The sequence below is a fragment of the Gavialis gangeticus genome, unplaced genomic scaffold (genome assembly GCF_001723915.1).
Source record: "Gavialis gangeticus isolate Ggan-Ray unplaced genomic scaffold, GavGan_comp1, whole genome shotgun sequence".
NCBI lineage: Eukaryota > Metazoa > Chordata > Crocodylia > Gavialidae > Gavialis > Gavialis gangeticus.
Window position 1 is genome coordinate 31,736,749 of NW_017728996.1, and position 17,924 is coordinate 31,754,672.

Here is a 17,924-nt window from a genome sequence, read left to right on the forward strand (position 1 = left end):
ACACCAGGCAGCAGCCAATGGGGCTGCTTCTGGTGGGAACTCAGTGATGAGGTCACAACAGGGTATAAAAGGGTCCCTATGAGGAATGGGAAGGGGACACATTTGGAAACATGGAATAAGCACATGGCCTCTGGAGAGCTTTCAGACTCCAGATGAACATGCGAGTAACTTACCTGAAATTTAGCCAATAAGTGTTCTAGAAGCATGTCAAAAGGCTACCACACTGCTTCTGTTTGCACAGAGGTATTCTTCTGATATTTCTCTGACTTGTACCTCTCTCCCAGCCTACACCCTCTACCCAATAAAGCTATTCTCTATAACAAGCTTTGTGGTACATGGTGGAGAGGGATTGGGCATACCTTTTTATTCCCTTAGCTCAGCTGACTAAGGAAGGCTACTTTCTATGCTTCAGGCTATAAGAAGCACCCAGATATATCCTGCTGGGGTTAAGCTACACCTAGGTCTACAGGGTCTGTGTATCCCAAGCAGCACAGGGCCCAAACAAAGACCTGAGTCCGGGCAGTGCTACACCAGGCTTGCGGGTGTGCTCCAGGAAGGGGGTCAGCTAGAAGTTGGCACCCCTGAGGAGGCATCCAAGGCTTGGTATTTGGCTGGGTGCATCAGCACAGCCTAATTATCTTTATTATATATTCAGAAGTGTTCAGGCAACCCAGAACCTTTGTGTACTCTGATCAGTGGTATGGAGTTGGTTAGGAATTCCCCATAAAAATACTTGACAGAAAGTTCATATTTTATGAGAACATTTTGATTTTACCATTGCTTTTCTTATTAGGTGAATGAAACAAGAACTATTTTGATTTAGATTAGGTCAACCACAAATCAAAACATTTCCATTTGTCAAACCAAACTATTAGTCTGACATGAATTAGTCTGCTTAAGCTATTGCCGTATCTCCTGCCCCCATTCTTTTGTATGGCCAAGTCCTTTTAAGCTCAGTTACTTCTCCCATGACACACCAGGATCTTGCTAGGGGTGCTCTGACTTTCATGTATCATGGGATCTGTAGTTTCACCAGGTAGCCCAGCCCATAGAAGAGAATCATAGAATCAATGAGTCGAAAGGGACCTAGAATGGGAGCACATGGTGCTCAAATTAAAAGTCTCAAGAGGCAGCACTACAGCTACCTCAAGAGAAAAGGCGCAGATTACTACTGAACTGAACCAAAATTAATGGTTTCAGTCCAGTGTTTTTTAAAAAAAATCTAAATAGAATGTTTCAATTCAGGTTCATCAAACCATTGATCCTATTGATCAGAAGTACTGGACCATATTATTTCAATTTTTTTTCCTGCACCTCTGTTCCCATGAACACAGTCAATATGTTAAAATCTGGAAATTTTGATTTTTGGCTAACTTTACTGTAACACCAGAGTGTTAGGAGATTCAAATGATGCTGGTTAATCTCTTATGAAACAAATCAAAAGCAAAAAGGGCTGTTAGAAATATCCCAAACCTGGGATAAACCAATATATTTATAATTTTAAATCCAAGGAATTTCATAAAGATAGACTTTATTTTTGTACACTGTAAATAGATACATACAATATAGAAGATAAAAAATATAACGATTTCAGTATTTCGTATAAAATCTAAACACATATGTATTCAAAGGGAAATATTTTAAGCCATTTCAGTAGTCATTTAACTCAGTAATTGAATGCAGTATTCCTTACTTTTTTTTTTTCAGACACTGGATGGGTTTTTAACCCATAAATCCCATTAAAGTATGCATGACAAAATTCCATTGATACCGTCTGAAAATTGATGGTTACATTTCTTTATTAAAAATCTTAGTGCACTGAGATGAATTGTGGTCTTCGGAAAAAAAATTCTTACTCCTCTGGCAATGCAGATGATGGCAATTTCAAAAGGCACTTGTGAATTGGACTATAGTCACTCAGGTCCACAGGTGTTTTAGATTCTCGGTATTGTATAATAGAAAATGCAATATATTTACATAATTTGCTTTAACATCTGTCATAGCTCCTTAGCATTCAAGTTATATTGCACGTCTAAAAATCGCATATGTGGTTGTAATAAACTAAATATATTTACACGTTGTGTTGGCTGAAGAACAAATGGATTGCTTTTCAGAATTCTGAGAATGAGCAGTGATTTCTAACACTTTTGCATTTTGCGATAAACAGAGATTATATCAAAAGGTATATTTTGCTTCTCAACTACCCTTCTTATCAATACATTTGGTCCTTTAATATATTCATTTTTATTTAAAGAATTATTATATCACAACTGATGTTGGTAAATAACCTGTCGACGTCTATCTGAACTTGCAGGAGTCAAACTAACCAGAATATTTAAATACATAAAAATTTAATTTCTTAAAGAAAAAGTAGCTTTGGAGTTTTGTGAAGTCTATAAAAAAATTGAATTTGGTATTTAAGACTCAGCAATACTTTAGAGTTCTATGGATTTTGCTAGGATAAATTATAACTTGTTAGGCATATCACATAATCTGGCTGAAAATAACTGTCAAAATACTAAATATTCCTTAAATGGTAAAGATAAAACTGATCAAGATTTAACATCATCTATCAAAACCAAAGTAGATATTTCCATGATCAAAATGTGAATCTCTCTTATCTTTTTGAAGAGAGACTAAAGTAAATGAACAAAACGTACAATAACCAAGATGTACAGGACCCAGAGGTAAACAGAAGAAAACCTGCTTTATAAATTTACAGATATGCTGATTTGAACAACACTGAGGTCTCAGGCAGCTGTCTCTCTCCAGAATGGAGCCACTATAAAATTTTCGATCCAAATTTGAAGAAGAAATGTTCCAAATGTGCGCTTGGTATAAGCCAATTCAGTGCAAAGCACTAGCTCTGATGAAATTTTGCTGATACTTATCTTTCCCTAAATTCCTGTTAAAACATAAGAGAGTTTGTATATAAAATGGATGCAATCATATATACATGTACACATACACCACCTACATATATCTATGCCTCAGTATGTTCTTGAATTCAAATTATGTTAGGCAGTCTGTTTGTACCAAATATTTTCTATTGTACAACTGGGATTTAGAAAATCAAATTTGAGAATGCGTGACATATCAGTAGTATTGCACAAGTGTCACCTTGGCCTTTCTCAGACAGCTTTTTATTCCATATAAATAGTCCTGTTTTAATTCCTGTCCCTAGAAACCAATTGTTTGTTTCAACAAGGAGAAGCTACTGGTGTGCAAAGCACATATTCTCCATTTTATCAGAATTAATGATATGATGGTGGAACATTTCTGTTCAAATAGGACTTAAAAAGCTCTGTTGATGGACTTACCACTGTCACAGTTTGACAGTACTGAAAGTTGGGAATGTTCAGCGGTGCACCAAACTCTTAAAAATACATCACTGGCAAACTTCTGATAAATTATAAAACTCTGCCAAGCAATGCTCAATGTTATTAGAAAGCGAATATCAAGAATTAAGGTTGCTTTATTACTATATACCTATATGATAAGAGGGGTCCATAAATGAATCCGTTAAGATGCAACTGCACTATACTTTAACATAAATACTGTATAGGTTAAATTACTGTTGCAATCAAATTTCTCAACAACCACATTTGCTTTTCTCTTTCTCCTCATGTAGCTGCTCTGTAGAGCTATGCCCATTTGAACGCACTACCCCTTCCGGTATCCATGACTTGTCCACACACCGTTCCATCCGCTTCATGATAAGATCAAGCAGAGTTTCAACTGCCTTGCTTACATTAGCTCCATTAGCCGCACTTGTTTCAAAATATGGTATTCTGTAAAAGACAAAATCGAAAACATTCTCTCATGTAGTGTGAGCTTTATAGAAACCAAGGAAATACGTGGCACTAGCCATGTGCCTAGACACCACAGAAAGGCTGCTTTTTAGAAGTCAGTGTAATCAAACCAAAAGATGACATGAAAAAGGCCCTGGCATGACAAGTGAAAGGGCAGCACCTTTGTGCCATCTCCTGTGTCCCTTATACCTGGAAAGCACTCCCTACAAACTTTTGCAAGGCTGCCCCATTGTTCACCTTCAAAACTTCTTTCTGCAATACCTACAAAACCCTTGACAAGGCTTAGGCTGCTGGTACAGTGGTGCACATGCTAACCAACATTGCCTCATTGTTTTTTTGTACTCCCACATCACTCTACATCCTCAGTTGGCTCTTGGTTTATACTTATATTATTTCAACCCTTTGTTGAAGGGTTTACAGTATAAACCAAAATAGAAGACCTTTGTGAAATGGGGCAAACTCCCAGGCCCAGTTACAACACTGGCCTGCCCATCTGTCTTTGGGCAAACTGCCCACCTTACTCTCCTGCCATGCCTTGATCTTAAATATGTAAAGAAATGGTACTAGGTGGGAGGCTGCCCTTTGAGTGCTCTGATGTCAAGGGTGGTTCTTACATGACTCTGAACTTCCCTTATGTCCCATGCCTTGCAGATGACATACAGTTTGTTACAGCTCCAAATTGAGGCCGAACCAAACTCATTTCAGTGTTAGGCCTCTTGCACACTACCCTGTTCTGGGCCACACTCACTCTGCCCCACTCTCACTGGAGCCTCTGACACTCCACCCACTCTCACCAGGCCTCTCTCACACTGCCCTGTTCTGGGCCACATATACTCCACCCTGCTCCCTTTGAGTGATCACGTAGGCCATCAAGCTTATTTCTTCACTCCTTGAGTGGCCCTGGCTCAGCCTTTTGGGTCTCTCCTGTGACCTTCATCTGAGTGGTGACCAGTCAATTCACCAAACTCTGGGCTGACTCTACCCCTAGTCCCTCACTGGGCCACTTCGCCCCTTCCTTAGGCCTACTCCCAGGTCTTACGCCCCTATACGGCTCAGGTGCTTCTTTATAAGCATCCCCGCTTGCTCTCACAATAACCTACCAGATGGTGGGGGCTGGGGTTAAGGCATCCCTACCTACCTTTCACCAGGGAGGTAAACTGGCCTGGCATTTCTTGAGGACTCCCTCACCACAGGGAGTCCCCACCAGGACACACTTCCCCAGCAGGGTGCAGTTTCCAGTTGTACCCAAAACCAGAAGCCTCCTGCTACCCCGACAGCTCCTGCTCTCACCTCTAAGGTGTTCTGGGAGCAACAGCTCAGCTGAGTGTTGTTGCTCTGGCTGCCAACAGCAGACTGCTGCTCCAGCCCTGAGAGCAAGGATTAAAAATGGCTGCCGCGTCAAGGCTGGCCTGCACCTGCCAGCTGCCTGCTCCCAGCCCTTAAAGTGACAAGCACCCAAAAGGTGCTGTCACACCTTTGTTGAAGGGTCTCTTTTTGTCCTGCACATCTAAAATGCCTAGTAATGATGTCCTGGTCCATGACTGGAGCTCCTACACATTTTGGTTATTATTACTGTTAAAACAAGGAGTAAGGAGATCACAACACTTAAGATGTTAAACTAATGCCGTTTGCTCAGTATTCTCCACATGGTGGTGCTCATGAGGCTTTATTATTTAAGTGTCATCCTCTCACATCAATATACAAGATATTAATTATGTCTGGCACCTATCCAGTTGTCTTCCTTGCCTTTTTTTGAACACTACACTATAATGTTATACTATACTATTATACTATAATGCAAATATTAAATAATACCTGCTTCAGAAGAGAGAACCATATTTTTAAAGCAGAGTTAAACCTGCTGGAAGCTACAAATGCAACTCCCATTTACATGAATTTCATTAGCTACCAAGCTGAATCAAGTTGCTTTCCCAGTTTTAATATTCATTTTAAAGCTTATAAAATTTTTATGTTTAAAAAACTAAGGACTTGCTGGTTATTTCGCTCCCATTTAAAATAGATAATTGTAGCCAAACAGCTCACAGGAGAAACACAGGAACTGCCATTTCTGATTAGACCTAGAGTTGATCTTCTAGTCCAATGGCGACTCTGCCAGTGGGTGGATGACAAATGTTTCAAAAGGATGGAACCCCTAAATGGTTTATTACAGAATAACTTTCCCACTGCAAAATTTTTTTTACTTTCTGTTACTTAACAATTGGTTTGAGTGTTCCCTTTCTAAGAAATACAGTAAAAGCTTTGTTATCCAGCATGAGTGGGGTAAGAGGGGTGCTGGTTACCTAAAAAATCCACCCTGCCCCATGCAGATCCTTTTTCCTTCCCCCTGCCCCCTCCCCCGCAGACTTTCCTGCTTGGGGGGGCACGTGAGTGCATGCACAGCACCCCCCCAAAAAAATTTCCTCCCTCCGCCTATGCAGGTATCAGCTAGAAGGGCTTCCAGCAGCTCCTCCATCAGCAGCATCACTAACTACTGTAAACAACACAAATACTTGATGTGCATGCCGGATAGACTTGGCAAAGATTCCGGCTGCTAAAGTGAGGATTGGTATCTGGGGATATTGGAAATTCCAGTTAATAGAGTATTCTGGTTAGTAAAATGCCAGTTAACACAGCTTTTACTGTATCTAATGTTTATTTTAACTCTTTTTCAATTTAATTCAGTTTCCACCAACAGTTTATCCTTATACCCAGGAAAAAGAGTGGGGGATCTCTCCAAAGTCCACTGCAGAAAGAACAAATGCAAGAGAAATTTTAACTTTTCTGCAACGTTCTCCTTGCCCCTCCTCTACTGCTCCTGTTCCTCTCTACCAGTCCAGACAACATTCAGTCTCCCAGAACATTTGATACATGCGACAAACTTTAGTTATTTAAGTAAACTTTCAAAAAGTTGTGCTCCAGGGCAAAGATGGATATTACCTTGATTTATTCCAATTATTCTTCTGACACAAGAGGTAAACAGAGCAGGAATTCATTTGATAAAATTTAAGGGGATGTGTATACTAAAAAGGTAGAATTTCCCTTTTTATTTTCCTCTTTTGCTCCAAAATCCTTCCTAGTACATTCTCATCCACAAATCCAGCATTTTACTCCAATAAACAGGCTACATATTAGCAAAGCCTGAGATTTTCCCTGCTGAGAATAATATTGAAAATTTCAGGTATCACTTCACCCAAATCCAAGTAGTTAATGGCTTTGTCTAAGACAATCACTACCACCCTCCACTGTTTTCTAGAGAACTGAATATGTAAACAGTTCTTTTCCATCTCTGCATGCAACTCGTTACCAATTTAGTTGCCTTGGCATATAGAGATAATATTGAATTTCTGAACCAAATGCTTACGTCCCCTAAGATGTCTTTATAGGCCTGAATCTGAAAAGAGCTAAGTGGCTCTCTATTCACAAGCATGCTGCTTAGTAACAATGAAAAGACATCCTCTTTTCCTATAGTGCTCTTCCTGTTCAAGCAAAGACAGGAACTAAAAGGTGGGTAGGAAACAAGTTGTGTCTAATGCAGCTAGCTCATTAAGCCTAAGTACAGGTAGTCAAAATGCCTGAGGCTACATTGACTCAATATTCGCAGGTTAATCCAAGCTGCATAGATTGAACCAATAAGCAAGTGAACAGAAATTCACTTTTGAAACCAGAAACGCAGCCACATGCCTGCAGTGGCTCAGGCTAAAAGTTGTGGGGGGAAGGGAGGCAGGGTGCTAGGGCATGCACCTCCCTGCTCAGCTGGAGCAGACAGCTTCAGCCAAAGACGTAAGTTCAATAAACTAATTTAACCTAAATCAGTTAGTTTGATACTACATCCACCCAGGTTTATCTTAAACCAGTTCTGGCCATTCTGAAAGTGGTTTACGTGTACTGAACTTTTGTTGTGTTACAGATCTGAACTAGTTTCCAATTTCTGTATAATTTCTGTCCTTGGCCTAAAAGAACTACCTTGAGGGGGGCAGAAAAGTCATGGATCAAGCAAAGGACTTTACTTGCCTGGGCAGGACATCTGAATCATGCCGGTCACAATTTAAAGTAAGATATAACCGGAAGATCTGCTCCATTCCCTGAAAGACCCCACATGCAGAAAGTGGCTTCAGTTCCAGCCCCTGATGTTACCTGCTACCATGCAGACTGACAAAGCAAAAAAGAGCTTCAACTTCTACCCAGTTTGCCTCTGGTGTCTACCCTTCTTTTTTTCAACTCCCTTTCTTGCAGGAAATCAATCACCATGTGCTGGTCCCAGTAGCACTTGGTAATAATTGAAAACACAGCACGGCTCTTACCCTGTCCTAGTTTACACCACCTCCTGTGTCACATTCAGCTTTGCATTGCCCAATTCAGTTGTTCAAAAACAATGAAAAATAGTACAAGAGTGGGGCCACTCACTTAAGACTCAGGAGATCTGGTTTCAGGTGTCTCTGCCAGAAGCTTCCTGGGCAAGCCTGAACATGTCAAACTTGGGTTTTTAAAGGTATTCAGGTGCAACTTCCATTAAGATCAAGGGGAATTTAGTGCCTACCTGCTCTTCCAAATCTGCACCTTAGCCAATCAGCACCCATCTGTAAAACAGGGATCCTAGCACTTCCCTACCCCAGTGTACAAGGATAAATACACTGAAGAGTGAGAGGGAGGTACCACTGCAATGGGGGCCACTTAAGTATGATATAGAAGATATCAGTTTGAGACTCAGTGCTCAATGCCAGTTTGAACTCTCTCTTTCCCTCTTCTCCATGCACATAAATTTAAAGAAATTAATTGGAGCAGTATTCTTGTTGTTTATGTATTTTTTTCTTTTTAATATGTACAACTGCAGGCATTTGGATGCTATAGTGTGTGTTAAACATTGAAGTGTTGGAAGGAAATGCTGGATTCTTGTGGGCAATTAAGAATGACACAGTGATTCATGATATAGTTGAAATGTAAACCACAGAATTATCTGATTGTAAAACCAAAAAAAAAGTTTATTTTCTTATGTTCATAAGAAAAGCGATACATTAGTTACAGCATCATGGTGATTATGTTATGCTTTCTTATAGATGCATTCTGTGAGGAAATCCTTTGCATTGAAGTGCTTTCAGGATTTCCAGAAAATATGCCTTTTGTACTGACTACTAAGCAATGTACGTGCTACCTGGAAGTTTCCATTATACTAAATGTCTTCTGCTCAGTGCTGACCCAGTGTGAAGGAACAATTGGAAGGACTTAGGGTTAGGGTGGACAAGGTGGAAGCTGCCTGACAAGTGCTTTGAATGACTTCCATAGAGTCACAGAATCACAGAAAATTAGGATTGAAAGGGACCTCAGGAGATCATTTAGTTTAACTCCCTTCTTAAAACAGGACCATCTCCACCTATATCATCCCAGACTTTCATGTAGGTATGAGGGGTGAAAACCCTGAAATCATAGGGAAAAAGAACCTCATGTATTAGTACAGCTATAGCTCTATCACTATTTATTTAGGTACCATCACATACACAAAGCAATTACAAGTGGGATTTTTCAAGTCACATGTATTGCTCCCCACCTGATATCTATAACATGTCAATGTCCATATTAAAATGCACACACACACAAATAGTTCTTGCTTATATTCTATTAAATTTATGAGATTCAGTTACTGCTCTTCAAAAATGTTAAGTGTTAAATAGTAAAATTATCATTGTGCCTGGTTCCCCTATACTCACATGCCAAATGCAGTATCTGTTGATATAGGCATTTCCAGGGAGAAAAATGTCAGTAGTACCACCCAGTTCTGTTAGTAGCAGCAGTAACTCATTCACCAAAGCATTTTCTTCCCTTATTGTGTTCTAAGAAATAAGGACAGGCCTATTTGAAGTTATCTTTCCTCGTACACTCAGGTCTGAGTACTGTATAGGAAGCCTGAGCTCCTTCAGGGCCCAGGGCAGGGCAGAAGTAGGCTGAACACAGGAAATGGAGGGGAAGGAGAGCACGGGTGAGAGAGGCAAGGAGAGCAGAGTCCTGGTTCTCACCCCATTTAACACAACTACTGCTGCAGCAACATTAGTTCGGGCTACAATTGTCCTTGTGTAACGGGCTCCCTAGGAGCTGCCACTGGTGCCTTGTTTGCTCCCCCTAGCCCCAGATACGGTATTGGGCACAGGGCTCTACCTGCTGTGGCAAAGACTCCCTAGAAGAGTGCCACTCCACTTGCTCCCTGCTCTCCAGACACCCTGCTGGGTGCAGGGCTGAGCCTGCCTAGCTCCTACGGCTGAACAGTATAGGGTTGCACCTGCCATGGCAAAAAATTCTGAGGGTCCCATGGGGAGGGAAGAGGGGGAAGCAGGAGGAGATTCTGACACTCTCTCATAGTTGTCACCTAGGGCTAGTGCCCTGATGACCGCTGTCCGTAGTTATGCTATTGAGAGCAGCCCAACCAGCGGAATATGATCTATAAATGTGTCTGATCTATAAATTAGACTTTGGGGTTTTCATTTTCTACCTTGACCAAGTTGGTATTTTGGCCACAAAAGTAAGCATTTGTTCTTATGGAAGTAATGTAATTTATGAAGCAATCTACAGAAATATTTCAAAAATAAAACAAATGCCACCTGGAGCTGTGTGGACAGAACCCATATTTCCATTCTCCTTATAAACTACAAGCAATCATATGGTAGTTTGAGTTTAGTGCTATGCAAGTAACATTATACAAAATGGAAAAGAAAAAAAAGGAAAGAAGTAACATTGCGTGGAAACCCATCTCATCTGTAAGGGGCTAATGGCCCATAATGCCAAAAGGAGACAGTTTCCAGAACTCATTACTCTGTTCAGAGAAGGCAAATGGAATGCATGAAGGAGTCACTGGCAAACCATAAGAGAGTCCCAGAAAAAAGCAATTGTATGCAAGAAAGGTACAAAAAACCTGGTCCAATGTTCCTTTAATAGCCTAGGACCTGATGTCTTGTAATATGGATAAGCAAGGCTCCACTTTTCCCCAGATAAAATCTAAAAACCAAATGTGTGTTTACTCCCATAATCTTTCCCACAGTCTAAACAGGAGTGGGGACAAGGCCTACTTGGGCTTAGAGCCTCCTACTTAGGCCAGTGGGGAAAGAAGTCAATTAAGACAAGAGGAAGGCTGTGAAGGCTCTGAACTTGTGGGAAAAGTTTATGGAGTAGGAGAGGTGAACACTAGAAGCACGTGGCCAGAAAAGAAAGGTTGTGAAATCTGGATCTAAAATGGAGCCCTTCTGGAGCAAGTTGGCAGGTCTGAATACATTATGCTGGTTTTCACATCTTTCCTGTGAATGGAGTATTCTTGGAGCTTGGAGGCAAAATGGGGCAGGGTGCTTCAAGGACCATTCAAGGCCAGAAGAAAATGCTGTAGGACAGCATCCATCTAAACCATCCTAATGGTCAGGATTGACAATTTTTGTGGTTGTTTGATTTTTAAAAAGAAAATAAATAATAATAATAATAATGCCACAGTTTAGTCTTGCCTTTCTTCAAGAGTTTGACCCAATATAAAAATCACATTTTTGTGACTTTGGTCAACATTCTCTTGGGTTTCATTCCACAAGATACCACATCTGGATATTGTAAATTAGCCACATTAGAGGCAGGATCATAGTAATAAACATGATTTATTATGCGTCTCCACTGCTACTAAAATTAATTGCATTTTCCAGAAAATTAGTAAGAGGCAGGGGAAGAGAGGGTCACAAAGATGCCTTCCCCTATGCCACAGAACTGCTCAGTTAGCTAATGTGTCCCTCTGTCAAACACAGGATACTAGACCACATGGTTCCTTATGGTATTCTAACATGGTTATTTGCACAAGAGCCTTTCAATACATTATGCAACACAACAGACAAATAAAGAAACACACTTCATTTTGTTTAACCGCACTGGTAACTGGAAGGAAGTTACTTGCCCATATTTTTCTGCAAGTTCCTTTGCCTCTTCTTCTTTCACAGTTCTTTGGTCTTCCAGATCACTCTTGTTTCCACATAGCACAATATCAGGGTTTTCACAATACGCGTGCGTTTGTAACTGGCCTAACAGCAAAACAATGTTCGCATTATTATTTTATACAGAAAGATCACTTAGAACAGCAGGCAGCAACATTTCTGGACAGAGTGCCAAACACTCCTGCAGCCTCAACTTGTAAGATGCTGGCATGCCAGAGGCAGACAGCAAGGGAGCCATGAGGGGCCCAATCCCTGTTATGGCAGCACAGCCCCAGCCCCTTCCCTGCTAGCCACCCTGAGGCATGCATGCCAAACAAAATTCCTTTTAGTGCCATGCCAGAGTTGCCTACCACTGAGTTCAAACATAAGTGCCGTTAAAAAGTGACACCAAAAACTTTAGGAAAATTATTCTTAAAAGATATGAGGGGAAAAATACTGCCAATTTCATGGTGGTTTGCTTTTCCAAACTCTTTTTTTTTTTAAATCACTACAGATAGGTGTACAATAGTAAGGCTTTTTCTACTTTCCAGTTCATCAGTTCTCACTTCTTACTCTACCTTTCTATACTAGATACCTTTAAGACCCCTCTGCAAGAAGCAGAGAAGAGCTCTCATTCTCTTTCTATGCATAGGAGCCTGATTGAGTCAGTGTGTGGACAAATGTAACTTCTGAAGGGCTTTATATGCCTTTGAAACACTGCAAATGGTAAGTGGACAGATACATGCCCTCTGAAGTGTTCCAAAAATGGCTGAAGTGCTCCAAAAATAACCCTGCAGAAAATAGTTACTATTCAGAAAACACTTCAATAGCAGAGGAAGGGCTGAAGGGCAGGGCAGACTGCTCTGGGAGAGCACAGGTGGAGCATACAAGAGAGCACTCACTGATAGTCTGCTCCATTTTTTTCCCCTCTCAGGAGGGCAGGACGCATGAGGGAAGAGGAGCAGAGCCCACTGTTTCACCCCTTGCCTGGAGGGCTCCAGTGCGTCAGCCTGGGGGTACAACAGGGACCTATACCTCTAAGATTTTCCCTAACCTTCTAGAGCAAGGTTTTCCAGTGGGGAGACAGAATGAACTAGGTTAGGTACAAGGAAGGTTGGTGCTAGGACCCAACCACCATCACTGCCATTTCTCCCCCCACCCCGGCAGTAGCACAGTACAGGCAAATCACCCAGCCACCTGGCTGTGATGTAGTGCAGACAAAGCCCCCACTGCCAGAATGCCAATACAGCCCCTGCTGCAGAATACCAAAGCCCTGAGGCTCCACAGGCCAGATCCAATGGCTCCATGTGCCAGATCCATCCCATGGGCTGTAGGTTGCTAACCCCTGCTCTAGAGGTTCATTAAATGTTTATTTCTCCAGTGATTATGTTACTTGGAGGGCAGGAGGTTACCATATAGTAGTAACTACCTAGCATCTTCTGTATTCAGTATGTATAGCTCTTACTGCAAAGAGACAATTTTAGCTGATTTTGTGTGCATTATTTTATACTGAACAAAGCATCTCCACCAAAGCCTGTGTGGGATGATAACCAGTATCACCTATTACTTTCCCTGACACTAATGGTTTTGTTTGGACAATAACCTCCAGAATGCCAAGGTTCAAACTCACTGCATCTGTGCTGAGGATTAACTGGTACTGAGCTGTCGACAATGGGAAAGGCAAAGTTCTTTATGCCTGATCTGCTGAGAAACCGTCAATTATTTCCTATCTAACAATCCCCAACCCAAGCCTGATGCCACACTCCCAATCCAGCCCAGCCATCAAAGCTTCAGGTGAATCAAGACAGTGTTTCAAGTTGGCTGATTTCAGACTTAATTGCTGCACATCACCTGATTTCACACTGCACCCTTAACACCAGGGGCCCAGAATTATCATGATGGATCTTATGTGAAAGGAAATTCAAGTTAAGAAAGCTGAACTGCAGAAAATCGTTGGAAGTCAGCTTCACTAACAGTTTCCTACAAGAAAAGCTGTAACACCCATTTTGTTCTTTCCTGAAAAGCTTTCAGTCAAATATTCTTAGTCTTGTTCTCTCTCAGTGGAGTTCGGAATCTACAAACACAGGACTAAAAAGAAAAAAAAAAGGTGACATACTTAACCAGTTCCTGACATTGAGGAAGCTCTGCTCATTTGTCAGATCGAAGAGTAAAAGAAATCCCATGGCATCTCTGAAAAAAGCTGTTGTCAAGCTACGAAACCTAGACATGGAAAGCAAAACTACTGTTGGTTTCCCTTCTGTAAGGTCCATCTGTCACAACAGTTATTTTGAGAATATGATCATAATATTAAAAAAAACAAAACAAACCAATAACTGGGAAAACCTAAAATTCAACTGTACTGATCACATTTGTTTTCTCTTCATGGAGAAAATCCTGACCCTGAACTGCTGACGTAGCAATGAGCTTAGTCCACACCTCAAAGTCAACATACAACTTTCTATCAGTATCCATGAGCTTTGGATCAAGCCCTGTATTATTTAGCTCATTTTTATCAACTTCCATAAAGCATCTAATTGAAAAATGAAGTTCAAGCAACACTGAAATTCATGACTGTATATTTAAATCCATCATTTTAAAATAGTCAAATCTAAACGCTTAGGCCTACTAACACACAATTGGACTCATGAGGAACATTCCCAACTTCGCATTTTAATCTGAAGAGATATTGCCCAAGGTGTTCAGGACACAAACTTGATTGCCTGAGTGCAGAATATTATAGCAGTGACTTTTAGGAGCCATAAATTTGGTCTTTGCAAACAAAGGGAAGAATCCTGCATCTTTACTTCACTCTTGAAGTCAATGGAAGTTGTCTACCTAAGAACTAAGGACTTCAGAATATGACCCACAAATAAAACCCCAACTTTTGTCTCGGAAGTCTGTACAGTAGTATAGATATAAATTCAAAAGCACAGAATAATATACAAGAACCTCAATAGTTATTATTCAAATAAGCAATAGCAATGTTCAGGGCCCAGTACTAGCCCAAAGTAGGCTCCCTACAGAACTTAATAAAAGCCTCAAGAAAAGTCCAGGTAAATAAAACCAAACTTGCAGTGCAGGCTTTTGTTCTGAACTTATGGCAGTCATGGGATTTCAGTATCCTCAGGATAGAGAGAGAGACAGAAGGAAAGAGAGAGTAGGGGGAGGCAAGAGAAATGATGAATTTAGTTAGATAAATGGAAGATGCAAGAGGTGAGGGGTGCTAGAAAATATATAGAATGTGGCAAAATTAAAATGTTGTGCACCAGGAAAAAACCCCATAGAATTTGTATCCAGAGTTTAGACACAAAATCCAAGAGAACTGGGGTATTTATGACTGCAAGTCCAATTCATTTTATGGAATAAAATCTCTTTCATTTTATGTAAGGTTTGTACCTTTCTTGCCCTGCAGTGTCCCACAGCTGAAGATGTATCCTCTGTCCTCTGCCACTAATGCCATCTGGCCCACTGGCTCTATACACCTATAGAAAACAAGACAGAAGTGTTAATATTCAAGGATCAACAACACAGCACACACGTGCTATTTAAATAATACCACATTCAACTTTAATGCCAACAATTATCTAATGCGGGGCACTCATCCCTTGCCCTGCAGGCCAAATCCAGCCTGTAGAGCTGTATCATCTGACCCGCAGGCCTTCCCAAAGGGTCTGGAAATTTGGTGACAGGAGAGCAGTGGCAGTGTTAAATTGCCACTCCTCTGCTGCCAAATTTCCAGACCCATCGGAAACCCCATGGGCTGTATATAATGGCCCTGCATGCAGCAGCAAGGTTTTCCAGTGGGGGGACAGAATGAACTAGCTTAGGTACAGGGAAGGTTGGTGCTAGGACCCAACCACCATCACTGCCATTTCTCCCCCCACCCTGGCAGTAGCACAGTACAGGCAAATCACCCAGCCACCTGGCTGTGATGTAGTGCAGACAAAGCCCCCACTGCCAGAATGCCAATACAGCCCCTGCTGCAGAATACCAAAGCCCTGAGGCTCCACAGGCCAGATCCATCCCATGGGCTGTAGGTTGCTAATCCCTGCTCTAGAGGTTCATTAATCACTGGAGAAATAAACATTTATGTTACTTAGAGGGCAGGAGGTTACCATACAGTAGTAACTACCTAGCTTCTTCTGTATTCAGTATGTATAGCTCTTATTGCAAAGAGACAATTTTAGCCGATTTTGTGTGCATTATTTTATACTGAACAAAGCATCTCCACCAAAGCCTGTGTGGGATGATAACCAGTATCACCTATTACTTTCCCTGACACTAATGGTTTTGTCTGGACAATAACCTCAAGAATGCCAAGGTGCAAACTCACTGCATCTGTGCTGAGGATTAACTGGCCCTGCATGCCATACTGTGTTGGTGTGTGGCCAGATCCAGCAGGCATGTGGCAGAAGGCTAGACTGGGACAGCAGGTAGCATGAAGCCAGATCAGGGCAGCGTGGAATTGGGACCATGAGCCAACCTCATGCCAGATCCAGCAGCTTATGGACCAACCCTGCACCACTCATCTAGTTCACAGGGTTAGAAGGTTGGGTCCCACTGATCTAATGCACTGTAAATCCAAATGTCAAAACTACAAAGCATTCACAGTGTATTTTAGGAGGCTGGGTATAGATCTACATTTCAATTCCACCTTATTTGAATTGAAGATTATCTAGTGAGAGAGGATAAAATGTTTCCAATAAATTAAACATGTTCTAAAACAGAGAAAGAAAGTGGTCATTGATTTTCATTAGGCAGCCTTGAGGCTTTCTATTTTTACTATTACTTTGGTGTCCTGTTCAAATTAAAAAACAATTTAAAAACACAATCAGAAAATGCAATCTAGCAATATATTTGTACCAACAACAGAAACGCATTAGTGAACAGACTATGCTCATGCAGATGACCACTATTCTACTTAACTACCACAAATTTGCTGAAAAGGAATCTAATACAGACTCTTTCATTTTATGGCTTATAAAAGCAGGACCTGCACACTAATAATAAAAACTGAACAGTTTATTTAGCATGGACATGTAAATAAAGACATCTGCTAGGTATGGAGAGGATCAAATGAAAATAATGTCAGTAATTGTCTAGAAAATCTCTCAATCTGGGTTGTCTTCTGCTCTTGCTATAGATATTACTATGACTCTTATCTTAATAACAAAATGGGTTTATAAACAGTTTCACTGGCACAGAATGTTGTAATGGGATGATGCTCAACAACACTTATGAAATATGTATATCAAGACAAATTCATCATGTTTATGGTTAAAAAAAGACATGTTGATGTTTTTCAAGTGGTCTGTTTTGTTTATTGGTTTAGGACAGTCACTGACATAAGACTCATCCATTAGCAGAAAGTTTGCACAAGACCAAGGAAAAACCCTTGTTATTTAGGTATGTTGGCCGTGGGACAAGTAACCCACATAAAGTGACTGCTGAAACATCTCTGAAGCCTGTGCATACTACAAATATGGGCCCTCTGCCAACTTTGATTGAAGATGTGCAGCATGGAACAGCAGTATATTGGTTAAGGTAATGTGTTTTTTTAGTGTCTCAAAGAAAAGATTTTTCACCTATTTCAAACAAAACTGTTTGGGGAAAAAAAGTAAGTAAAAGGAAGAAGAATTCTGCAGATGTCATTCAAAGGACCTGTTGAATACATTTATTTTAATTATTTTTATTTTAGTTTCATATTTTAGCTGGCAACTGCTTAGGAAAAACTTGAAAAGATAATTTTGTTGTACTTGAAGTGAAAAAAGAGACAGAACTTGCTCACCATCATCCCACCATATTTTTAATGGAGTGCAATAAATACAGCAATGTTCATTTAATGATCCAGTTCAGTTTTTAAAAGCACCAGGCAGATATTTATTTATGGTTAGTGTTGCAAGTCTTCCTTGTGCGGAAAGTGCAGTGATATGCACGGGGTGAAATGCAACCTGTTTAAATTCGCTGATGATACCAAAATTTGGGGTGAGGTGAGCACGCTAGTAGGGAGGGAAAGACTGCAACAAGACCTGGATAGGTTACAGGAGTGGGCTGACATAAACAGGATACGTTTCAATACTGACAAGTGCAGGGTGCTGCATTTAGGCAGTAGAAACCAGCAGCACACTTATAAAATGGGAAACTCCCTTCTTGAGAGCACGGAGGCAGAAAGGGATCTTGGAGTCAT

General features: G+C 40.9%; 1 protein-coding gene across 3 annotated transcripts in view; it reads right to left on the minus strand.

The window, feature by feature from the left end:
• Positions 1-1,513: 1,513 nt before the first annotated feature.
• Positions 1,514-17,924, minus strand: part of RAB27A (RAB27A, member RAS oncogene family) — a 59,178-nt gene continuing 42,767 nt past the window's right edge. For 2 of the 3 annotated variants that reach the window (XM_019504245.1, XM_019504244.1), the window contains exons 3-6: positions 15,134-15,219; positions 13,854-13,957; positions 11,722-11,845; positions 1,514-3,791 (exon numbers count right to left, since the gene is read on the minus strand). In XM_019504245.1, the coding sequence (XP_019359790.1) occupies positions 3,593-3,791; positions 11,722-11,845; positions 13,854-13,957; positions 15,134-15,219 (513 nt within the window). In that variant the 3' untranslated portion in view covers positions 1,514-3,592. The remainder of the gene's footprint in view (positions 3,792-11,721; positions 11,846-13,853; positions 13,958-15,133; positions 15,220-17,924) is intronic. The other variant, XM_019504246.1, reaches the window with a different exon arrangement.